Below are 25,177 nucleotides of genomic sequence, written 5' to 3'. Positions count from 1 at the left end.
GGTGAGTGACTAGGCATTGGGACCCAGGATAGTCCCTGAGGTGACGTCCGGAGCCCGAATTCCACAGTGGAGTGGAGGAGGCCTGGAAGGGCTGTGTGGGAAAGCTTTGATAGGAAGCAGGGACTGAGAGGAGTGGGCAGGACAGCATGTGTGCTTGCAGAAGGACTAGGGACCTGCCACACGGCCCTTTCTGAAGTCTTTGGGCACATGAGACGTTCATCCGGGTCCACATGTCCACTGTTGGGCCTAATTAAAACAGGAGTATGGGTGTTTCAGGTTCTCTCAGGCCTTAAAGCGTAATTTCCCGTCCACCCGAGCACGATTGTGGGTGGGCCTAACCAAGGAAAAGGACTGGGCAGGCGCATGCGCACACACATGCGCCCATGCTTTTCCACGGAGGCCGACTATTTTCTGCAAGTGAGGACTAAGCAGCTCTGACCATCCTGGAGGGGAAGCAGGGTTTCGGGTTGCAGTGCTGAGGCCTGCTCCTCTAGGTGAGTGACCAGGTATTAGGACCCAGGATATTCCCTGAGGTGATGTCTGGCTCCCAAATTCCACACCGAGTGGCCTAGGCCACAGGAGGAAAGTCTAGGAACGCTTTGTGAGAGTTGCAAGGACTGAGGGGAGTGGACCAGGCAGCACATGTGCTTAGGGAAAGACTAGGGACCTTCCACATGGCCCTTTCTGAGGTCTTTGGGTACTTCTGATGTTCTCTCGGTCCACATGCCCATAGGTGGGACTATTTGAAAGAGGGGTGTGGGTGTTCAGGGCCTCGCAAGCCTTAGTGCAGTGGTTCCTAGGATACGGATACGCATGCGCAACCCCAAGACCCAAGGCACGCATGCGTGAGTGCCAGTTGGGCCTCAGGATGGGGGCGGCCTGTTTCACACATGCGCAAACGTTTTCCACTGAGGTGAAATACTTCCGGAAGTGAGGTCTCACTAGCTGTGACTGCCCTTCGAGGGTAAGAGTGGCTTGGGGGGATTGCAGTGAGGCGTATTCTCCTAGCTGAGTGACTAGGTATTGGAACCTACCATAGTCACCCATGAGGCGACTTCAGGAGCCTAAATTCTCCATCGAATTGGAAGAGGCCCGGGAGGACAGTCTGGGAAAGGTTTGTCAGGGCCACAGGGACTGTGAGAGGAGTGGTCAGGACAGCATGTGTCTAGGGACCGTCTCTGCGTACTCCAGACATTCTCCCGGGCCCATATTTCTACAGGTGGGACCATTTAAAAGAGGGTTCTGGGTGTTCCGGGCCTTTCTAGGCCTTAGTCGGGAGTTTCTGGTTCACACAGTTTCAGGTTCTCGAAAGTTTCAGTACATGCAGGCGCAATCTCAATCCCCACACCCCCACACCCCCACACCCCCACACCCCCACACCCAACCTGGCCCTCACCCAGTCACACATATGCGATTGCCATGCTTGCTTTTCCAGATGCAGAGATGCTTACTTTCTGGGAAGCCTAGCTAAGTGTGACCCACCTTCGTGGGTAAGGAGGGTCTCCGGGGATCATCGTGAATCCTGTCCACCTAGGTCTGTGAGGAGGAATTGGGACCCAGGATAGCCCATGACACCCAGAGCCTCACTTCCAAATGTAACTGGAGGAGGCCGGATTGAGCAGTCTGAGAAAGCTTTGTTGGGGCCCCAGGGCCCTAGGGAGTTTTGCCTGCTGGGGGAGGGAGTAGGGACCTTCCAGGAGGCACTTTTTGTACTCCTTGGGTATTTTCCAGATTGGTCCAGGGGAGAGAGCTAGACAGGCAGGCATGCTGGAAAGAAGGGGTGCTCTGGGCCTTTCCCACCCTTGATAGTGCAGGTCCCATTTCAGGCACATGCAACTGCAAGCCCTGAGTCCCTAGGCATGATTTCTGGGTGGACCTCACCATGGAACAGGGTTGGCTAGGCCCGTGCCTACATGCTTTTCCTGCTCTTCCGGAAGCAGGGATTCTTAAGTTCAGGAAGTGAGGACTAACTGGGTGTGACCACCCTCGAGTAGAAGGAGGGTCTCAGGGGACGGTGGTGGAGCAGGTTCACTTCGGTGAGTGACTAGTTATTGTGACCCAGGGTAACCCTTGAGATGATGTCTGGAGCCTCACTTCTGCATCAGACTGCAAGCAGGGGGAGGAGGGGGAGCGCGAATCTGAGAAAGATTTGTCAGGATCGCAGGGCCCTGGAGGAGTGGGCAGGACAGCATGTGTTCTGCTGAGGGAAGTCCAGTCCCTTCCAGCCCCTGTTACTGCAGTTCCCAGCTCAGTCAAGTACAACTGCGAGCACAGGTTACCACACATGCTCCATTACTGGATGGGTCTCATCCTTTAGCACCTTGGAGCAGGCTCACACATGCCTGCATGCTCTCCCCCTAATCAGAAATCGTTCCATTCAGGGAAAGGGGCCCTGCTGAGGTGGGACAAGCCTCTGAGGGGAAGAAGCATGGCCACCTAATCTGAGTGGATCCCTGTTCTGAGGTTCTGCTGGTTCCAAAATCAGAGTCATCCTAGGCCCACACAGTGCTTGGTGGTGGCACAGAATCACAGGGTGTCGGGGGCCTGGTTGAGGTGATTTCTGCAAACCTCCCTTCTGCAAGGGACTAGACAGAATCCCGGGCTCTGCAGGTACTAGAAGGTATGTGGGAAACAGAGTGAGGGATGGGCGAGAACATGGAGGGTCCCCATTGCCCCTTGTGTACTCTTTGGTCAACGCTGGACGTGCGTCACCATTTTCGATGTCCGCTGGGCCCTTTCATGCATGGCAACTGCTGGGCCCGAGCCAGGCATGTGTGACTGTTGGACCCATCTGTTGCAAGAGCACCTCCTAGCCCCACCTCTTGAGTTTGCATGATACTCCCAGGCCATCCATTCATCTGTGCCAGGGCAGCCTCAACCAAGGATGGATACTTGGCCCACCACAGGCAAGTGTGCCTTGCTGGGCCAGCCTCAAGTATGTAAACTTGCTGAGGGGCCTCACGCAGGGACAGAAAGATGCATATTCACCTGCTGGGTGCTCAACCCTAGCCTGTATCGCCTACCACACATGTCAGGCACCCCCCTCCCCACCCCACACACCCCACCCCACCCCCGTGCACGCATGCACTTGCGTGCGCATACGCATACACACACACACACACACACACACACACACACACACACACACACCCCTCATATATGTATACCAGCTGGGCCCACTTGCTGGGCCTTTCTCACGTATAGGTGCTGTTCCAGCCAATCAGTAAGCATGCTTGCTTGTGGAGGCAGGCAGTAGCTAGGTGTTACTTTCCTTAAAAAAGAGAAAGAGGTTTCTGAGGGGTGGGTCTCGGAATAGGATTGTCTTGGTGGGTGACAAGAAATCAGCAGAAAGGGCTGAGATTGAGGGCTACAGGTTTGTGGAGAGCTCTGCATTCAGCCAGAAAAATGGAACAGAAAGTGATTGGATGTGGTGGGATATCGGTGTCATCCTCCTGCCTCCTCTTTGCTCCAGCACAGCAAGTGCCAGGACACAAGGCCACAGCCTGTGGAGTCCCGGTACCTGTTTCCATTGCCGTCATGAAATTGCTTCTTGGTGTCTTTACTGTCTGTGCACACTAGCATTTCAGGAGTCCTGCCCAGCCCAGCAAGGCCCCAGCCATGTCAACCAAGGAACAGAAAGACATGGAGAGACGTGCCAAGCGCCCAAGGGTTGATCAGAATCTCCCATCAGATGACTTCCAGAACCCAGATGCAATCACCCCCGGTAACAACTGATAAGGGGCATATAGGGCTGAGCCTAACGGAGGGGACATTATACTACTCCTTGGCAGGTGGAGCACAGGGGTGGCCTGATACTAACCAGGTCATTGCATGGGATCGCGTGGGTGGGGTGGAGATGGGAGATTCGGGTGCTGAGAGCTCATTCTCAAGCATGTTCTGGGTTTCTGTCCCCACCTGACGTTCTCACCCTGTGGCAGAGGTACAAGGCTCACAGAGGAGAGCCATTGTCCTGGCCAACGTGCCTCTGACAAAGCCCATGGGTCACAGTGAATTTCCTTGAAAAGCTTATACAAATACATGTACCTGCTGTCCCCAGACTCCGGCCGAGCTGAATTTCACGTGTGTGTGTGTGTGTGTGTGTGTGTGTGTGTGTGTGTGTGTGTGTCTGTGTGTGTGTGTGTGTGTGTGTGTGTGTGTTGGGGTGGGGGGCATGAGTTCCTGGAAGACTACTTTAAAACTGTTGTTGGCCATGGGCTCAATCAACCCTAGAATGAAGCTGTTTCCCATGTAGGATGATGAGAACAGCACACTTCATTCGCAAAGTTTTTTTTTTTTCCTTTCTTCTCAATGCAGCAAACAATCCAGCAGTTGATACCAGTGAGATGGGCAGCTGTTCCTCAGGACCAGACGTGCAAGAGGCCAGGTGATGTCTTAAAGGAACTTTGGCCTGTCCCAGGAGGTAGTTTCAGTGTGGTTTTATGCAGGCATACAAAGAAATTTCTGCCCTTTGCTGGAAAATGGATCCAAACGGAGAGTTTGGTGTTAAGTGAAATAAGCCAGCACCAAAGAGACCACAGTCACCTGTTTTCTCTCATTTGATGACCCTAAATTATAAATAGGTCCACAAAATAATATAATCCGAATTCAGAAGAGAGGCTGGGAAGAGGCAGGCAATGCCCAATAGAGGGGAAGGTTTGAGGAGTAGAGGCCGACTCTGGAGGTTGAATATGGTCACATGGCATGAAAGTTGAAGAGACACTGGCTGGGTGATAGAGGAGGACTAGCAGGAGGGTACTGAGGAAGGATGAGAGTGAATATGGCTGGAGTGCACGGCAGATGGGTGAGTACACCTTTATGAAGCGCCTTGCAGCTGTACCGTGAATGGATTCCAGTAAACCTTTAGTATAAAATCCCCTACACTGCCAAAACATAACACGAAGTCACTGCTTGAGGAAAGGAGACACTTCCGTGGAGCTGCCTGCAATTGGGCAGGGAGCGAACGCCAGGGATGCAGTTTTCATGTGTCATCCAACACCCAGCCAGAGGTTGGGGTCCTGGGGATACAGCTGACTTTGAGTCACCCATGCTCCAGTAAGTAAGCGTTACCAATGTGCCCGTATGTGTTCTGCAGTGAACTCATTGGTTCACTGTGAAAACGCAAATAAAGGAGTAAAAGTAATGGCCCCAAACAGGAAAATCCAACTTTGCCTCACATAAACGCTAGTCTCTCCAAAACCGAGTGCCTCACCTTTCCTTCGAAGCAAACTTGGGATGTTTGTCCTCAATTAAGGATTCTTGTGTGCATTTTCCATAGGGAACCTGTTCAGAAGTGGATACCGGATTTCAAAGGTGTGTTTGAGCAGATGTCGCTAGCCCCAGAGCCCTCTTTCTGACCCTACAACTTAATAGTGGTGAGAACGTGGTCACCCGCCAACAGGACTCTGTTACACTTCTGTTGCCCAGAGGATTTTTGGGGGTGGGGTGGGGTGGGGTGGGGTGGGGTGGGGGAGACAGTAAATTGCCATTTATCCTTCAGGGGGCACCTTTAGTTTAACTTTTAACTAGCCTCTCTGAGCAGGGGGGTGTTGTAGCTGTCACTGAGGCCCGTGGGGTGAGTTTCCTGCTTCCTGCATTGCTGAAGAGTGTTACTAGGGATGATGGGCAAGCAGATAAGTCTCTGCTTTTTATCTTTACTGCACGAGTGGCATGTCGCATTTCAACAGCTGTTTTTCACCTTCTGAATTAAGTCATTTTTTTCTGGCTTTCCGAAGTTGCTCTCCTCCAGGAACCCCTGCCAAAGGAGGGCATGGAAAACAGCCTTTAGGCCGTACACGTTTATGAGCCTGTCAGGGAATGCTGAAGGCAGCCACACTGTGGACAGGGAAGAAAAGTGTGATAGCATGCAAACGTCATGCATGCCACACTAGCTTGTTTTCTGTCATCCACGGTAACCAAGTCAGTGTACCACACGCCCCTCAGGCTGAGACAGCTTTTATTCACTTGTGTAGGTGGCCCTAAAACAGCATTACTGGAGAGACACCGTCAGTTCTTAGCCAGTGTATAGAGTCAATTCATACAAGCAAGGATGTCTGACAGCATCGCTCTTTCTGGTACAGATGAACTGCTTGGGTTTTTGAGGTGTCCAGAAAATGGTTTGTCAGTGGCGGTCACTCGTCAAAGCTCGATGCCCCCACACCTGTATTCCTAGCACTTAGGAAGTGGAGGCAGGAGAATCAGGAACTGGAAGTCATCCTCACTTACCTCTCAAGTTTGAGACCAGCCTGGGCTACACAAGACCCGGTCTAAAATTAGAAAAATAAAAATACAACAAAGAGCAAAATGGACACCAGATCTGTAGATACCCCTATTACCGTGTAGGTGATGTGTCAGGGATGAAAGTGCGCCTCTTCCTCTGGGTATTTGATTTAAAGTGATACCATTTCCTTTCTCGACTAGATGACGTTACTCGGTACCTTCTGGCAAAGAGGAAGCAGTTTGAAAAGGATATAAATGCCTCTTTCAGCAGCCTGAATGAAAACCTCCAGAGTGTTTTCAAAACCCAACAGAAGTCAAGGTAAAGTTGTGACCCTCTGTCAACGAGACCTGTACAGCTTTTACTCTTCCTTCCAAAGTCACTCCTGCCTGCCATTGTGATCCTGCACAGAGTAGAATCGCTAATGGGACCTACATAGCACTGCATTTTTCTCTATGAGCTAGTCCTATTCATAGCTGGCGGGACCCCCCCCCCCCCCACACACACACACTTTTACGCAGCTGAGATGTATTAGCTTCAAGACTGGCAAGAGACCAGTTTCCCCCCATCAGATAACAATAGAGATAACTTCCTGTAAGGAAGGCTAGTCTTCTATGGTCTACAAAACTATACCTATTAGGAGGTACCATCGGCACTCTTTTTGGTAGATCGTTGTGCCCATGTCGGGGGCGGAGGTTCTGTACCCTCTTTGTGTATCTAAGTGTGGGGCGTTTACCCAACCACCCCCACAGTTCCCCAGAGTTTTCTTGAGTGCGAGCAGCAGGAAATATTAGATAGAAGGATTTATTGCGGAGAATATCGCGGAGATAAACAGATAGAAAATAAAGGATAGCCTCGAGAGGGCCTGGAACCTATTCCAACGGGGCCCCGACTGTCTCTGCCCCAGGGTTTTTATAGAGACGCCAAGGGGTGGAGCAAAAGACCTCCTCCCCCAGCACAGCCAAGTGCAGACCATCCCAGACACCTGCACTCAGGCCCATGGTCTAATCATCCTCTATGCGGACCTGCTGGGTAAAGCCACGAGGAACCCGAGAACGGGCTCCCACAGGTCCCCCTTTCTTAATATATTAAAAAAAAAATAATTATTAATGGCTTACAGCAACCTCCATAGCTGTTACACCTCCCAGTATGGGAGTAGAGGATGATAAAGATGGCGTTTCTCTTTTGAATTAGGTCCAAGGTGACTACAGCAGTCTTAGCTGCCTCAAGCCCTTTCTAAGCCAAAAACTCTTAAGGCGACTACAAACTTAAAGAATCCCTTAGCTTCATCATTACCATTAACAGGTTAACATAAATATTGCTATACATAGTCACAATTTTCTCAATCTTACATCTCAAAGCAAACTCTTAACAGAACCATTTGAATTAGCATATATGGTGCTATATATAGTTAACAATTTCCGTCTTACAACTTTAACTCAATCATTTGAATTTTCTTGCTAGCAGAACGTAGGAAAAACTTCGATGTATTCACATCAACCTTAAATATTTCCTTAACTCCACAAAACCAGCGTGTATTAATATCAATAGGTTTTTATAAACATAATCTCATAACTCCTCCTTTTCTTTATAATGTTTTAAACAAAATCTCAAACCTAGTTAGAGGAACCCCAACGTATACAATTTCTACAAACCCATATTGAAAAGCAATCTTCTCAATCTAACCATTAATACTTTGAAAACTTAGCAAAACATCCAAAAGAATAAAACTCTTTACACTTTAAAAGTAGTCTCTTAGTATACCCCATTTGCATTTCTTACTAACAAAAACATGACATTAACCCACTCAAACAACTTTTGAAATTAGACTAAGGAATATTAACTCTCCCCCTTTTCTTTATAATTTAAGCAAAATCTCAAGCCTAGTTAGAAAACCCAAACTTTTCCATTTAAACAGTTCCATTTGTAACACAAAACCAGTTCTGTAAGTAGAACATTTTTACATAAACAGTTCCACAAAACAATCCATGAATCACCAATTAATAAAGCATATATGCATACACAAAACTGCATCTTGATTCTAGGTAGAAATAAATTTCTTCATTTAAACAGTTCCATTTTTAACCCAATTCCAGCAAACAGTTCCTAGGTCATTACTATAAGTAAACTCAAAATTGTCCCATTGCAGTGAAATCCCTACTGTTCATTTCATTTCTTTAGTCCCAAAATTCAAATGATAAATTCTGGTACGAGCCTTCCAAATAGGAAGAAATCCATAACCAAAATCTTTTTGTAGTTTTATCTCATTTTAAGTTCAAAAAGTTCAAACAAATAAATTCTGGTATTAGGCTTTCACTTCAAAATATGAAGAGACCGTTTTTTCAACCAAAACTTTTTTGCAGTTAACAATTTTTGTTCAAACAAGCGTTTCTGAACTTACTCTTTTTTAGGTACAGTAGTATTCTAAACCGCACCGTTTTTGATGTTAGCTCAGGTTTTTCTGTGTTGCGTCGATTTTCCACGGATCTCAGCTGCAGATGCCTTGTGCTGGTTCTCGCGTCCGTCATTCTTAGCTCCTTAGCGGCTTCTGGAGCTTTTGAAACCATTCAGACTGCCTACTTTGCAGTCTGCTGGGACACTAACCTTCTGTGTCTCGGGTTCTTTCACCATGTACATTAGGAATAGATTCACACTTAACATTTACACTTTTTTACAGATTCACATATAGCATTAACATCTACTTATTTATACTCTTTAAGGGAACTATAGAACTACTTTAGCAAATATATTTCTTATTACTTCTTATATACTTCTTATCTTATTTCTTATTTAAACTTACATTTACAACTAACATCTTTACTTCTTACAAGCTTATTACTACATGTCTTAAGACTACCTTAGATACTTCTTACAAGCTTATATTCTTAAAGGAACTCTATAGATCTATTTTACAAACTTATATAGGGCTACCATTAGCATATATTTAACTTAGCAAACACCTAAAGATTTCTTAACACAGATCTAACAAGAGAATTTTTCTGCAAACCTACATATCTTATTTTCATCTTTTTCTACTTCTTACTCTTAATTACTATCACTATCTCTATTAGAAAGATTCTTAACTAGACAGGAAGTACGTACATCATTTCTAAAGTTTAGAGTTTATAGTCAGCTTTGCTATACAACACTGGGATTTAGTGAGTGGTGTTGTTATAGAATTGTGATAGTTGTTGCTAGGGGACTGTAACTTTCCCAGAATGAAGCCACACTCCAAAGTTGCCGAGTTCTCTCAGCCTTTCCGAACTGGCAGAGATGCACTGTCAGCGGTAAACAGTTTTTAACTAGAGGCTGTCCCTTCACCCAAATTCATAATAGTTCCCCTAAGTGCTTCAATTCAGACAAACGTTTCTATTACAGCAGTACTTTTGGTTTGTTCTACCGAAAAACTTCACTTCACGCTGAGGGTGAAATTACCGTATTTAGCTCTTTGCCAAACACTGCACAGCTATTAGGTGACATAAAGTATTTTTCTAAAGGAGCTAGTAAAGCCACAAGCGGCACAGCTCCGAACTGTTCTATTTCCTCACTGTTTGCATTAACCAATGACAAAACCTCAGAAATACTAATCGAGCCACTTTCATTCTGGTTCCTTTATAGGAACATCATTAGAGCTGACCCTTCCTTAGTTCCACGCTCCTTACCAGACGCTCCAGTAACCACCGAGCTTCATTCTCCTCTTGTGAAAAAACACAAACATGTCCTCGACCCCATATTAACACAGGATCGGGACCCCTCCATAATCCCGAGCCGGGATCTTTCTATTTCTCATTACCTTCAGCTAAAGGACCAGGAAGATTGGCGTGAGCTCTAATATGGCCCACAAAGCATGGCAGCTTGCTTTTGTGGAATAGCATCTTGGAATTGTTGAAACATTTTGACTTGGTTGTTGTTAGTTCCAGTATTTTAACCAAAACTGTTACTATTCAAAGGAGTCAAGAACACAGATGTTCTTTCATGAAACATATCCTTCATTAGCTTACTCTGAGAAAAAGCATTTTCAGGATTTAGTATTTTCACTTCATTAGCTTAACTCCTGATGTTATTAGCAGCTGTGATATTTAACATTGATTTCTTACAAGGAACTTTCAGGTGAAGCAACTCTTTTTTTAAGACAGATTTTTCTGAAGTTTGTTTCCAGGCTATAAAGCAGTCATTTCTTTTTTTGAATGCCTGTTTCTTATCCCCTTAATTAGATTTGCAAAGGAATCACTCATTACAGGCAGTTTGTTCAAGACGTAAAGAATTTTTAATTTCACATAAGTTTACTTCATATGTAAGACAACGTTCAGTGTATAAACTGCTTTCTCTTGCTTTCTTAAGGATTTTAAAGTGGCTTGTTTGCTCTTATAGGTAGCTTTTTGTCATCCAACTACCGTAAAAACTTTGCACAGCTATTAGGGTAAATAAGGCATTTTACCAAAGGAACCCCAAACCATGAAGCACCTAGTTCCGTATCCTTTCAACTTTTTCATTGGAACGGACACTTAAACTCTTAGACAATTTTCCTCCTTATTCTTTTAAAAGCTGTATTTTAAGTTTACCATGAAGGTATTTTCGAGCTGACAAAAGTGTTTCAGGGCAATGTCGCCATCTTTAGAGGAAAAACTACCTTTCCCAGAATGCATTTCCCTTATATCAGTCCATAATAATATCAGTCCCTTATATCAGTCCTTTATATCATTTTTCTTATATCATTTCCCATCAGTCATTTCCCATAGTTCTTTTTGGGTCTGAGAGTCAACTGGTTCTCTTTTACCAGACTTGCTTACAAATTCTTGCCCGGGAGGTTTGAACAAAGTTTTTTGCTTTTGCAATGGGAGATTTGAACAAGCATTTTACATGTTCAATTATGGGACATTGGGAGGTTTCTGGTCTCTCAGCTGGCTTCAACAGGTGTCTCTCGTTCCTTTGACACGGGCCCCCAAATCAGAACTGCACCTGCCTCGTTAGCCGGCATTGAGGCTGGCATCTCTGATAGCAACTTTCCTCGGGGCTTGTGTTTGTCTTAGCCAGTCAGTGAAAAACAAGATCATGTACAACAGCTTTTCCATAGCTCTTTCAGAGAGATTTTCTCCCACTGATTTTTATTCTCATTTTGCTTGTTCTTTCCCCCACCCCAGATGCAGAGCTTCAGGTATCTGTCTGCAGCTCTGTACCTCTGCTAGCTGCTTTTGGAGGTAGGGGCTTTTTTTTTTCTCCCCCCAAATCTGCCTCAAATTCTAGCAGCTTTTCCAGGTCATGCATTTTCTGGGGAGGCATCTGTCCCTTCTGTTTCTTCAGAGTCTTTCTCCCAGACAGTTCCCAGTTTGGTCTCAGTTTATCCCCTCTACCCCAGAAACAGTTTCCGACACTACAGTGGCGGCTTTCCCTGCTACTGAAGGTAGGGTTTTTTGTCCGTTTCTGTTTTCGGGGTCTGTGTGGTTTGCGTACAGACTGAAAATCTAACAAAGAGGTTTTTGCCATTTCTAAACTCCCATTAGGACAGGTGTTTTGCTTCATCAGGCCTTCACCTGGCCCAGTCCCCCAGTGGGTTGTGTTTGCTTGTCTGGGTGCTCAAGGACAGAGCTTATGCCAGAGGCAATCACCCCTCAGGGCTACACTCCCCCTCATCTCACGGGAGTCAGTTGAAACAAAGCTTTTCTCAAAGAGGTGCTTTCTCTGACAGAAAAGAAGGCTTTACTCCTGGATAGTTCTGTTCTGCCCTGGCTGGGCTCTTTCCCCAGACAGCGTTCTGACTCAGCAGCACAACTGCTTCAGACACAGTTCAACTTTACTGTTTTCCCAGAAAGGTCCTTTCTCTGATAGGAAAGCTTTTCTCCGATTTCTTTTTGCAGCTGTGGACCTATCAACCCAGGACTTGTAGGAAAGCAGACAACTGTGCCGTTCCCACCGGCTTTAGCTTTGTTTGTTCATTAGCAATCTTCCCCTGGGTCCTGCACCTTCCTGCCTCAGCTCTGTGCTCCAGGAAGTTTACAACTGCAGGAACCCTAGTATCCCTGAAATGCACCCCAACTCAGAGACGCTGGCCAGTCGCCTCCGGGTTTTTGCTCAGAAGCGAGGATACAATGCTTCAGGGGATCTTTGCGTTAGGACAATTAGGAGCACCTTTTCAAAGACGCTCACTCAGAAACAAAACCCTTGATGCCTCAGCTCGGCTGTAACTGAAAAGCTTGGCTTTTTTTCTTTTCTCAGGTAAAGTTTCCTGCCCTTTTGGGCTCTCTGTAGCTCTTTACCCACACTCTCCCAAGCGTTTCCCTCAGGGGACTCTGACCCACTGTCTTTTACTAGCTTGAAGAGACAGAGGTTTTTAGGAACTTGTCCCTGCCTCCTGCATTGCAGGGAGGATTTTTAAAGCTTGAAAGAACTTAGGTTTTGCTGTCTTTAGAGGTTTGTTGTTTTCCCTTTGAGCTAATCACAGGTGGTCCCCATATTAATCTTCAGGTGATTCTAATTAATTTTTGTCCTTCTGAGAAAGTTAAAGGCTTTAGTTTTCAAGTTTAAGAGCTGTTGAGAAAGAGGAAGGCTTTTTAGAGAGATTTTTTTTCCCCAAAAATTTTCCAAGAAAAGCTTTTAGTTAAGAGGAAGATTTTTTTTTCCCCCAAGAGAGAGACCAACTTTCCCCAAAACTTCCCAACTTTAAATTTTTTGGCTTTTTATACCCCCATTTTTACCTCAGGGAGAAAACACTTTCTCCTGCTGCTTGGACTTAGCATTTCAGCTGTCCCCAGGACAAAAGCTTCCATAGGAAACTTTTTCTTCCCCAAAAGCTCAGAGAAGAGCTTTTTTTTACTACCCATAAAGCCCAAAGAAAGATTTTTTCCCCCAGTTTGCGTTTATAGCCCCCAAAGTTAGAAAATTGTAGAGTTTTTCTGTCTAGTTGCCTTACTTATTTTTTCCTACACAATCTTACACTTCTAAGTTTTTCCTAAACTATATTACTACGCTATACCTTATACTTATTTTTCACAGATAGAAATTGAGAAAGGGATAGAAGATAGAAAATTTTGACAGAAAAGAATTTCGCTGCAGCATCGGACATCCTTCCAGTCCGCTTTCCTTTTCTCTCGAGGATAAAAACCCTGCCTCTCAATATATATATAAAATATATATTTTCCATAACACCGGCATGCCTTATCCACTGGCAGGGCTGAACTCAGCACTTTCGCCAAAAACTCTGTAATAAAACTATTATTTTCCTTTATCTTTAGTCCCTATTACTTTGTCTTTAGTCCCTGTTCATTTGTCTTTAGTGCTCCCTTTTTTTTAGTCCCCCCTTTTTTTCTTTAGTCCCTTTTTTTTCTTTTTTCTTTAGTCCCTGGTCATGGCGCCATTCTGTGGGGCGTTTACCCAACCACCCCCACAGTTCTCCAGAGTTTTCTTGAGTGCGAGCAGCAGGAAATATTAGATAGAAGGATTTATTGCGGAGAATATCGTGGAGATAAACAGATAGAAAATAAAGGATAGCCTCGAGAGGGCCTGGAACCTATTCCAACGGGCCCGACTGACTGGCTCTGCCCCAGGGTTTTTATAGAGACGCCAAGGGGTGGAGCAAAAGACCTCCTCCCCCAGCACAGCCAAGTGCAGACCATCCCAGACACCTGCACTCAGGCCCATGGTCTAATCATCCTCTATGCGGACCTGCTGGGTAAAGCCACGAGGAACCCAAGAACAGGCTCCCACACCTAAGTCCCAGAGGATGAAGGGTATGTTGCCTTCACAACACAGACTTGGGCTCTCAGAATCTCTAGGTTACTCCATAAGGGAAAGGGAAGATGAGTCTAATTTTAAGCCAGAAATGCAATCTTGGGAAATGTATGCATCAGAGCATCCTAGGTGTTCGAGAGGGAAGACACGTGAAATGGCGCGTCACTGGCAGCAAATTAGGACAACATTCTTCTGGGACGAGAGTCACATTGCTGCCTCTCAAGAGCCAGTTTCATTCATGTCCCCTTTCTCTTTTACTCCTAGCTCTTGTTTCAAAATGATGAGTGTGTGTGCCATTGCCTTACCCACACGCAGTGTGACAATGCTCAGTAATTGTTACTGTGTTTTACAGGCAGGAGCTTCACTCTATGCACTCCCAGATGTTTGAGTCTCTGTATCACAAGTGGCTGGACGAGGTGGAGAGAGCAAGGGAGCAAGAAGAACACCTTACTGTGAGTGTCTCTCTCTTAGCTTGGAATAGATCCGCTGTGTCCGTTTCCAAAGTGTCAGGGCTTCAGTGCATCAAGTCAAGAGGGAAAGGGACAGGACGGGACATGAGCATACGGAGACAAGGAGGGTGGTGAATGTGGCCTGGAGAGACTGGCCATCCTCTCTGGCTTGCTTCTTTTTCTGTGGAGGGGTGATGTGGTCATGGGTTAGGAGCCAGCATGGGGGGCTGGGGGAGGCTGAGCAGGCACTGCCTGGAGAGTGCAGGAGAAGGTATGGGCTTGTATGCTCAGAGGGAGGGGAGCCTTTGTGATCCACACAGTGCAGATGCCAAGTAGTGCGGGATGGGGTGGGGCTGGGGGGTCCCAGGTAGCCTTCTGACACAGTGATCAGGGAGGCAGAGTGAGAACAGTCAGTATGGACACCGAGTAGTGCGGTCTTTGAGGAATCTTTCATCCTGATGGAAGACAGAGCTGTACTCCCAAAGGCGCTGACTTCCAAAGGTGGGGAAGCAGAACCTGGAATCTGAGGGAGATGGAGAAAGATTCCAGTCTGGTGGTGAGGAGCATGTTCTCTGGACCCCATTGCTTGGGATGCAACCATAGTCCTGACACTTGCTCATTGTGAAAGCTCAGGAAAATAATTAACCTCCCTGCCTCAGTTTCCTAGGAGTAAAAGCCGACCTGTGAAGAATCCCTACCTTTCTAGACTTTGTGTATTGAGTGGTTTCATTTTGTGACATGTTGCTATGGAACGTTTGACCGTGGGAGCTGATGCATGTTTGCTATTCGTCTGCCCTGCCCTTCTTGTTTGGTTGATAATGTAGTTGATGGAATGTTACAAGCTGGGGAATGACTGATTGATGAGGAAGGCTTAGGTCAAAACTTTGTTGTTGTTTTTTTTTAAAAAAAGAAGGGTTTCCTTGGAAGCTATTCTGTGTCCTCGTTGTATTAAAATAAATACTTTGTGAAAACAAAGGAATGCTTTGTACTTAATTTTGGTGAGGTGAGAATCCACAGATTAGGTGGGTCTTGCGTTAATTTCAAAATGAATAATTATTTCATAGAATTTTTGCACAGGCTTGACAGACTATCTCACTCTGTGACTGGTCAGACCGTGTTATGTTGCTTTTGGCAGTGAAGGGCATGTCTTCAAACTTGTTGATGAATGTCAGAACACAAAACATCACGGGAAGCAGTTCCTGTAAGCAGCAGGGTTGGATGTTCAGTGTTACTGACATTTTGTCATTGATTTCCTCTATTTCAGCTTATAGCTCAGCAGCAGATGAAGATTTTACAGAAAGCTATAGAGGATCATGAAACCAGGATTGAAAACGCTAAAGATTTATGTGGCACATTTTTGAAGGTCTGGTGGATTGCACTTGTTAACAGAACACACCCATTTATGTCACACCAGGTGTCTGTAAAAGCAGAAGACAGGTTGGCCCTTTCTCAGTTTGTGGGAGAAGTAATTAGTTTTGAAAACCGGGATCACATTCTCTTTGGATTATTTTCCCCGCACAGAGGAGAAATGCTAAGGTTTGTTTAACCTGGGAAACTGATGACAGTGTTGGGGACAGTGTTCTAGCACGGGAGCTGGTGGCTGGAAATTTGCTTAGAAAGGAGCATACTGCATCGCAGTGATGAGCTATTACTGACCTCTCGTGACATTTCGATGGAAATTGGCAAGTCTGGGGATCCTTCTGGTTTTCTTTGACTCGTTTGGATTGGACAGGTCGGTAAAACAAGCAATGGGCAAGGGTAGATTTTATTTTCTTTCATGTTGAGTGTTTTGTAGTCTTCCGACATCAGCATTGTTCTTGGGTATTGGTGGCCGGCCCCGGCCCTGTATTTCAAGAGCTCCCCAAGAGATGTGGGGAATGACAAAGCTGGCAGAGGATTAACCCTCTTTGAACTGAGAGCTGCGAGCTGGCAGTCATACCCTTGCTGAAGCTCTAGTTCCTAAGTGACCTCTATATATCCAGGAGTTGAAGCAGCCCTTCAATGGGAATTCTTTTGGATGCTCTCATTTAAATACACTATGAAATAATCTCTCCTCATATCTGATTCAGATGCCTTAACTAAAGTGCTCAGAGTGCCACAGTAAATTAAATGTTTTCAAGATGCTATCGAGAAGCTAGGCCTGTCTTTGCTGAGCAAGCATGAGTACCCCAGTTAGTACCCTAGTGAATATCCCCAGCAGCCATGTGTCCTCCAGGCACAGCAACAGGTGCCTATAACCCCAGAGTGGTGAGGGTAGAGAGAGAGAGACACAAGGACCCCTGGGGCTTGTGGGACCACCAGTACAGCCAAATTGGAAAACCCTGTGTTTAGTGAGAGACCCTGCTTCAAAAAGTCATGTGGTGAGCGGTTCAGGAAGGTGCAGGCACACGGGAGCACACATGTGTGCGTGCAAACATGTACATGTGAAGGAAATCACTTTGAGTGTTTTTTATGGCCTCTGGTCTCCACACTCAAGCACACATACATGGACACCCTCCGGCACACACCCATGCACACAGAAAAGTAAAACTGAATTTTCAAGACCTTGGGGCCCATCTACATGCATCCAGTCCTTTAGGAAGAGCTTAAGGAAAGGGAACATGCAGCACTAATGCAGCTGAATACTGCTTGGGAACTGGTTGGAAGAACTGACCAGAAAGGCTTGATTCTAACTGTGAGTGCTCAATGTGAGCAGCACCACAGAGGGAGCCTTGTGACTGGGCCTCTCTGGCTTCCCAGGTGGTCCCTGCCCTTCTGCCCTGTGCTCTTCTGCCTCCCTCACTCTCTTGATCTCCCTCTGCTTCTCCACTCAGGCTTCCCTCCTTTCCTAGTCCTTGGCTCTGGCTCTGAGGGACTATTGTCCTGAAACATGGCCTTTCCCTCTTCCAGATTTCCCAGTGACCTTCCTTCTTAATTCTCTCTGCTTCCTGTGTCCTCTGCACAACACGCTCCCTCTCCCTCCCCAGCCTCTTGACAGCTTCACTGGCTGCCTGCTTCCCTCTGTCCATCTTGTCTTCCCTCCTCCCAGTGCACCAGCTTCCCCTCAAGTGGCTCCTATTCCGTGTCCATGCTTTGCTTCTGCTCTTTGCCCAGGAAGCTCCCTGTGCCTTGTCTTCTCTAAGGAAATCGTACATTTTCACTGCTTGAAGTCACCAGTTGTGTCCTTTTCAGCTGCGAGCCCAGCAAGCTCCCTTTCCATACCTGTTTTCAGCTAGTGTGCATGCCATCTGTTCCCAAGCTGCTCTGGGCCCTGGGAATAGGGCAGAGACTGAACAGGCATTTTGCAATTTCTGGACAGAGGGTGACACAGTTCTTTCTCCTCTGTGTCCACCACTGCAGTGTTCTTTGAGAGATCAGAGGGGTTTGAGTCCCCGCTTGAGCGTTTCTTAGATTGAAGGGTCATGGGATCGTACACTGTGTCTTCCTCTGAAAAATCACATTCCGTGGACATAGTGAATGGCTCCTTCCTCTGGGAAACCTTGGGGGTCTCCAACGTGGGCCTGTGCCTCGTTTTCCATGTCTGCTCCGTGGGACCTTTTAACTGATCCTCCACCCATTTTCCGAGATAAGTGCCTTAGCTGCTGTTGTCCCACACAACGGCACCACCTTAAAATGTGGCACTGGAGCTTTCTGTGGAGTGGCTATTTAGATGTGTGTGAAGTAGCCACTGTTCGTTCTTTGAATTCATAACAAGCATCCTTTGGATATGCAGAGTCGGTTCTTTTAAAATTAAATGAGGTGAGGTGTCAAGCCAAGCCAGGGCTTTGTGCTCAAGCAGAGTTTTGTTTGTTTGTTTGCTTGTTTGTTTGTTTCAGAAAGCCAAGGACTTGAGTGAACATCGCAAAGCTTTTATTGGTGGTGAAGAAAGTGAAGTGAAGAAAGAAATCTCCAAGGCGCAGGACAGAGTTATCATGGAAACTGTAAGTCGTGTGTCTGTAATGCCGTGAGCCTCGAGATGGCTTCCTACGGGCAGAGATGGAATAACAATTCCCTAATTCTCCATTTTCAAACAGCAAGAGCAAGATGTGTCTGTTGTTGAAACATACCTTCAATCCCTGGTCCTTGACCACTCTGAAGAAACCATCTGAAGCTCACGTAGAGGACGCACAGGGAGCATTAGCCCTGCTAAGAGGACGTTAGTAGCAGTCAGTGCAGCTCCTTTCTCTTTACTTCGCTTGTTAGAAATATGACTGAGACTCTGTTAACCATTAAGTGAACCCCTAACAGTTCTGTGAGTAGCAACAGTTAAGTGTGGATCCTCCAGCCCCTGACAGCAAGGGAGATACATTCTCCCCAGCAGTGGCAGTTACATTTTGCAAGAAAATGTCATTTGATTTTACGATTGGCTTCTTTGGTTCTCTGTCACTTGCCCAAAGTGAATGTTACCTTTCTTATTTCAGGAAGAAATAAATAACGGTGGGATCCATTTTTTCTGTGCATGCTTTCATTTATTCAGGAGGTCACAGAGCCAATTCCATTGCAAATGGGCCTTTACAGGAAAACCAACCCAACATGTTCACTCAGACTTAACTGAGCACAACTCATGTTTTCCTGCCCAGATGTGCTAAACTGTTGACAGCATTCCCGCAGCAGCAGAGCCAGATCTTAACGTGTTGGGTGTGAGCTTGCAGTGGGGCTGTGGCATTTCCCAAAGACTCGTTTCTAGGCTGTATTCAACACTGGTTGGAAGACACCTGCCCTTATCTTTGGTCACAAACATTTTATCATCGATGAATATCTGCATAAGCATTTACAGTTTCAGAATTTTAGATGGGTGTTTCCAGGAACATTTTCTAGTGTTCTCTTTAGAGTTTAATTTTCATCAAGAAGTTCTGCTTGCTTGTGTGTGTTTGTCTAACCCTTGAGTTATTCTTTTACCCTTGTCCTGTGCTCTGTTTTCTTTATGAATCCTTAGAATCTGTGTTCAGTCCATTTGATACATATTTTCATGGGTGTGTACTTGTTGAGACTTTGTGAGCATATTCAAGCGAGTGTCGGCACCCATGAAGGCCAGGAGAGGGCCTCAGTTCCCCTGGGGCTTGAGTTACAGGTGGTTGTGAGCTACCCAAGGTGGGTAGTGTCTAGTTGAATTCGAGTCTTCTGGAACAACAGCAGGTGCTCACAACTGCTGAGTCATCTGTTCAGCCCTGTTCAACACATTTGAAATTGCTTCACCTTTTACTTGGAGTTTGTGAGCTAAACTTATTCTTTGTGTAGATTACAGAAATGAATCTATGATGGAAAACAAAACCCTTCTGACAGGGAAGAGAGGAATGATGATCACTTTCCCCTGTGCTGTCCCTTTTCATGTGGCCCTGCCTACCACTGTTTCGTTTCAAATTTTCCTGATGGTTTCAGTTTTAATTGTCTTTTGAAGATGAGCCTGATGGATTTACAAAAACATTACGTGTGTGTGTGTGTGTGTGTGTGTGTGTGTGTGTGTGTGTGTGTAGAGAAAGAGAGAGAGAGAGAGAGAGAGAGAGAGAGAGAGAGAGAGAGAGAGAGGATGACACACTTGGTATCTTCTGTCAGCCTTTTTTTTTCAGACAGGATGTGAAATTTATTACTGAACATGATTTAGTAGGGTAGAGGAGAGCACCACAGTAGACCACCTCAGGAGTGCAGGGCCCGCCAATGCCCAGGGGACCATGATTGGTGGTGTATTTAACCCCACAGCCATCAGGGATGAGTCGCTTCTCAGTGTCCATGTCTTTAGATCAATCTACATTCAACTTAGCAAAGACCCACCTCTTTGAGATGTGGGTCTGGAGAAAGACAGATGGAAAAAAAAAAAAAGAAACTCAGTGAGGATGATCAGAGCAAGAAAGTGGGAGGAAGGGGCTTAATAACAACCACTTGCCTTCTGGCAGTCAGAGAGCTTTAAGTTGGCTTTCAACTTTCAACATAGGGCCTCCATCAGATGTTCCTTATTCTGAAGCGTGATTCAAGGGGACACGATGGCCTGGACAATGAGAACCCTGGCCGTGGTAACTTGAGGCACCACAAATACCTGTCTGGAGCCTAGACTGAGGACAACATTGAGATCAGAGACTTGAAAAGCCATCAGAAAATTGTCTCCCAGGTCCCTTAGGGTAGCCTATATAAGCAACAGGGTGAATTCACTCCAAAAGAGTGTGCTGTTAGCAACCATTGCACACTAGGCCCCCATGAGGAAAGGGATCTACCTGGTCAGCTTAGTTGGGCTGCGGATTTACTTTATCTTTTTAGACACAGCCTCTCGGTGAACATGGAACTCACTGATTTGGTCAGGCTGAGTGGCCAGGAGCTTTGGAGATGGATCCACCAGTCTCTGTCTTCCACCCCAGACCTGCTGGTTCTGGGGTTTAAGAGTATTACTGTGCTTGCATTTTCCATGGGTGCTCGTGGTCTGAACTCGGATCCTCATGTGCATGGCAAATACTTTACCCACTGAGCCATCATCCTTGCCCATCTTTAATTTTATGGTTGGTAACATTAGTGTTACAAATGAATGACACTCATGGTGCCATTTCCTTCCATGTACATATGTGCACAGATGATACACAGCCTCACCATGTTTCTACCTTCTCCCACACTCTCAGATGCTGCATCTCACAGACCTTTTCACAGTCTATAATAGTCCTACTCTCTGGTCCATGGGTTTGATTTTTTTTCCCAGTTTTCATGTATGAAGTAAAAGAGAACATGTGACACTTGGCGTATTTCTCTTACTGTTAAGTAATGCCCTGTTACATTCATTTGCCTGTGGAGAACAGGCTTTCGTTTTCTTGTCCCCCATGTGAATGTGCCATGTAATGTATATATTATATAATATATACTGTATATATTATAGCATTTTCTTCATGCTGTCATGTGTTGATGGCCACCCAGGATACTTACTTGAGCTTGTACATGTCTCCTCTAACTAGAAGGCCATGTGTCTTGGTTAATCTGGGTTGTCAACTTGGCTGGATTGACAGATACCTAGAGTAAGATTAGGGAAGCTCACTTCTGGTGTGCCTGTTACAGCATCATTTTCAGAGAAGACTGATTCACAGGAGAGTAATCCTGCATGTGGATACTCCATACAGTAGTCTGGGAGCCCAGGCAGAATTAAAGAAAAATAAGAGAAAGCCTGCCAGGGCAGCCTAGCTCCATCCTTCCTGAGCTAGTGCATGTAGCACTGTCACCATCGCCCATGGCCACCAGATTCCAGAGCCTCCAGCTGTCCAATGAAGATGCACAGCAGCTATGCTCCAGGGAGCTCCCAGGCCTGGATTGGGGCTGCAACATTTGTCCTCCTTGAGTTGAGGCTTTCAGCTTGTCCGTTTAGTTGATACTGAATTATCCCACTCTCCAGCATGCACAAAGTCATTTTTGGACAACCCAGCCCCCAATTGGGTAAGACATTCAATGAATTCCACCCACCCCATGTACTTGCATGTGTGCGTGTGCGTGTGCGGTGTGCGGTGTGCGTGTGTATGTGTGTGTGTGCATACATTTTTCCATTGACTCTACCTGGAGAACCCTGACTTACACAAAGTTATGCATGTAGTTGCCAAGGTTTCAGAGACTGTCAGCTATGATTTCAATGTGCCAGGTGGTTTTTTTCCTTCTGTATCCATAGTCTTGCTCATTCTAGAGAATCACTCTACTGCAAACCTGTACCTCCAGCCCTCGGTCACCCTTTCATTGAGTAGGTTTTCCATCCTCAACAAGCAGCTCTCCTTTGGGTTGGTTTGCCATGGAGAGACATTTGATCCTATTAGTATTCCAGGGATCCTGTCACTGCCCTCCATATTTGTTTGTTTCCCTTTTTTTTGTTTTTTTGTTTTTTGTTTTTTGTTTTTTTTTTTTTTTTTGAGACAGGGTTTCTCTGTGTAGCTTTGCGCCTTTCCTGGGACTCACTTGGTAGTCCAGGCTGGCCTCGAACTCACAGAGATCCGCCTGGCTCTGCCTCCCGAGTGCTGGGATTAAAGGCGTGCGCCACCACCGCCCGGCTGTTTGTTTCCCTTTATTGCTGTCTGAATGTAATATTCCAAAGAACTTGTGTACAAGCTCTGATGTCCTTTCTCCTATTCTGTTCTCGGGGCTTTCCAATGAGATTTTAAAATTTGACTTACTCAGGCATTTTGGAACTGTTACTCACTCGTGTTTCTCCCTTTTCCTGAAGTGCTGAAGAATCAACCCGGAGTGTCAGAATAGCTAGGCCGCCATTGTACCACTGAACTACATCCCTGGCTGAACTGTATATTTTGTTTCAAACCAGAGTTTATAGGTGAGGTTTTTTTCTTTATCTTTCTTTTCTCATTCCTTTCCTCTTTTAAAAAACCTCTTTCAAAAATAATCGTATAAAATATACCGATTATTGAATTTCACTGTGATAAGCTGTGATCATGCTCACTCACGCTTGTTTGTACCTTTACTTTCCTTCCCATCTCTCCCCCTCCATTAGGCTCCTTTTTCTTTCCCTAGAGGTCCCTGTTCATGGGGGTGGTGAGTTCTTCCCTTCCCATGTCAGGATGAGCTTGTGTTAGTGGCTCCGCAAACTTAGGTGGAAACAGCATGTTATAGGAGGCAGAATGAAGGAGCAGCTAGGAAAACCCAGCCCTGTCTCCTCAGGCAGACTTCAAGGAGAACTGCCTAAATAGAAAGTGGGCTTTCAGTTTCCACTGTCCATTTCAACCTCAAAGACAGGACCACCTTAGATGGTGCATTACTGCTTATAAATTGTATTAATAAGATTTTAAATGAGAAGTACAAAAAATGAGATGGTGATTAAAAACATTCTTCTGTATTCTGCTTGCTTGATTTTTCTATGCAATGTATTTCTTTTGGTAATGTCTCCTCATAGGGTAACTAAATTGAGCTGCGTTTCCTAGCAGTGAATGAATTTGACTTTTTATGTGGGTGCCAAATTACAGTTGCATTTTATTAAGCAAAATAAAATGTGCTTGCAACTGATTAATGTTCTGGCTGTGTTAAATTTAAATGTCTCAAGGCATTGGTCTTGTAATAGACAGCTGTGTTCAATGTGATAGGAAAAAAAAAAGTCCATCTTACATTGATGATAATGTATGAATTTACTGGATAGGGTTCACTATTCTCGTGTACTGATACCATTGGTAGGACAAAGTAGAGAACAACAAAATATCGTCTACTTAATTCTCTGATGGTAGTGTATATATATATATCATCCTCATTGAATGTATTCTTCAGAAAGAGAAAACAAAGGGAAATCTCTTCTTGGCAGGAACACAAACACTTGTGGAATATTTATAAAATGAGCAGAGTCATCATCTTGAGTTACATAGCTGTTGGCGAGCCCAACGGACTCCAAATGGATACTCCCCAACTCATGATCCCATGGACAGGCCTGGGTAAACTCAGTCAGGGCTTCGGTGGAATATCTCAGTGGTTAAGAGCACTTGCTCTGTGAGTATGAGGTCCTTAGTTCAAAGCCCCAGCACCCATGTAGAAATACAGACATGGCTGCATGTGCCTGTAATTCCAGAGTGGGAGACAGGTGAATCCCAATAGGGCAGTGGCCAGGCAGCCTAAGCAAAACATCTAGCTTTTGGTTCATTTGAAAGACCTTTCAAGGCAGTAAGTGGCAAAGCTGTGGAGAAAGCCATGTGATGTCCTGCTCTAGCCTCTGCATGCACACCAGACATGTATGCATAAATATACTACTGCATACACATGTAAGAAAAGAAAACTCAGTGGGTCAGAGCACAGAAGGTCATGAAAGTGGGAATGGAATTTTTAGGGGGCTTCAGGGCTGACAGAAGATAGAGGGAGATAAAAGCAGGTTGGATGAGAATAATCAGAACATGTCAGTAATTGTCAAAAAACAAACAAACAAAAACAAAAAAACAACCAAAAACCTAATTTAACAGACAATGATTCATCCTGAATTGTGCAGAGGTAAGATCTGTGAAGTGACTTGTCTCCCAGCTTGGGAGGAAGAAATACTGTTAAGACCACATAGTCTACTTCATTTTCCATTTCCCCTTAGAATATTTTAATTGCCATTTCCCCATCTTCCATCGATAGTGTTAGCAGAGAGGCAAGTCTGTTGTGCTTTGAAAGCATTTTATTCATATTGTGATGGAATACCACAGTGTTCATTGCTATCGTTTGTAGGCAGAAATTTTAGACTATTCTCTTCAGATTATGATTTTGAATATGAAGTTAACCATGGATGCAGATTGTGGTGGACTGAATAAGATTGGCCATTATAGGCTCATATATTTGAATGCTTAGGGAGTGGCATTAATGGGAGTGGCCTTGTTGGAGTAGGTATGGCCCTGTTGGAGAAAGTGTATCACTGGTGGTGGGCTTTGGGGTTTCAAATGCTCAAGCCAGGCCTGGTGTCACTCTCTTCCTGCTGCCTGTAGAACTCTCAGCTCCTCCTCCAGCATGATGTCTGCCTGCATGCCACCATACCCCCTGCCATGATGATAATGGACCGAACCTCTGAAACGGTAAGCCAGCTCCAATTAAATGCTTTCCTTTATAAGAGTTGCCGTGGTCATGGTGTCTCTTTGAAGCAATAAAACCTAACTAAGACATAGATCAAGAGACAGACAGAAAACCTCTCTTAACATCAGGCTTAGCTTCTGAGGAATCCGTTGTGTCAGAGTCTGAAGTGGCAGGGCTTTATGCAGTGGTTCAGGAGGGAAGGTAGATGGTATGAGCTTAGAGGGCCAAGCAGGGTGGTGGAAGTGGCCATTCTCTCTGGATTGCTTCTGTTCCGGGGAGAGATGCTAAGGTCATGGTTTAGGTGCTGGCATGTTGGTGGAGGCAG

General features: G+C 45.5%; 1 protein-coding gene and 1 non-coding gene across 4 annotated transcripts; one reads left to right on the top strand and one right to left on the bottom strand.

Moving 5' to 3' along the window:
- The first annotated feature begins 207 nt into the window (after nucleotides 1–207).
- Nucleotides 208–24,920, top strand: LOC131902005 (X-linked lymphocyte-regulated protein 5C-like). Of its 3 annotated transcripts, XR_009376972.1 has the most exons (10): nucleotides 852–964; nucleotides 3,580–3,724; nucleotides 4,315–4,384; nucleotides 5,276–5,310; nucleotides 6,418–6,535; nucleotides 14,292–14,391; nucleotides 15,653–15,751; nucleotides 18,204–18,308; nucleotides 22,541–22,645; nucleotides 24,768–24,920. XR_009376972.1 is itself a non-coding variant. In XM_059253042.1 (9 exons), exons 2-9 carry the CDS (start codon nucleotides 3,619–3,621, stop codon nucleotides 18,474–18,476), a joined length of 708 nt encoding a protein of 235 aa, XP_059109025.1. In that variant the 5' UTR covers nucleotides 208–494; nucleotides 3,580–3,618; the 3' UTR covers nucleotides 18,477–18,815. The 3 variants fall into 3 exon arrangements, 2 of the variants coding, with proteins under 2 accessions (XP_059109025.1, XP_059109023.1); XM_059253042.1 differs by lacking the exons at nucleotides 852–964; nucleotides 22,541–22,645; nucleotides 24,768–24,920 and adding exons at nucleotides 208–494; nucleotides 18,402–18,815; XM_059253040.1 differs by lacking the exons at nucleotides 22,541–22,645; nucleotides 24,768–24,920 and adding an exon at nucleotides 18,402–18,815.
- Nucleotides 20,458–20,597, bottom strand: LOC131902009 (small nucleolar RNA SNORA70). Its single transcript, XR_009376974.1, has one exon. It is a non-coding gene; the product is annotated as a small nucleolar RNA SNORA70 (small nucleolar RNA).
- Nucleotides 24,921–25,177: the final 257 nt, after the last annotated feature.

The sequence above is a fragment of the Peromyscus eremicus genome, unplaced genomic scaffold (assembly GCF_949786415.1).
Source record: "Peromyscus eremicus unplaced genomic scaffold, PerEre_H2_v1 PerEre#2#unplaced_1143, whole genome shotgun sequence".
Lineage (NCBI taxonomy): Eukaryota > Metazoa > Chordata > Mammalia > Rodentia > Cricetidae > Peromyscus > Peromyscus eremicus.
This window is presented reverse-complemented; position numbering and strand designations above follow the sequence as displayed.

What these genes read in the sequence shown, in the direction of transcription:
- LOC131902005 (XM_059253042.1), top strand. Translation starts at nt 3,619, where the DNA reads ATGTCAACCAAGGAACAGAAAGACATGGAGAGACGTGCCAAGCGCCCA. An exon ending in CCCAGATGCAATCACCCCCG is followed by an intron (nt 3,725 to 4,314) that starts GTAACAACTGAT and finishes TTCTCAATGCAG; the next exon opens with CAAACAATCCAGCAGTTGAT. An exon ending in CCAGACGTGCAAGAGGCCAG is followed by an intron (nt 4,385 to 5,275) that starts GTGATGTCTTAA and finishes CATTTTCCATAG; the next exon opens with GGAACCTGTTCAGAAGTGGA.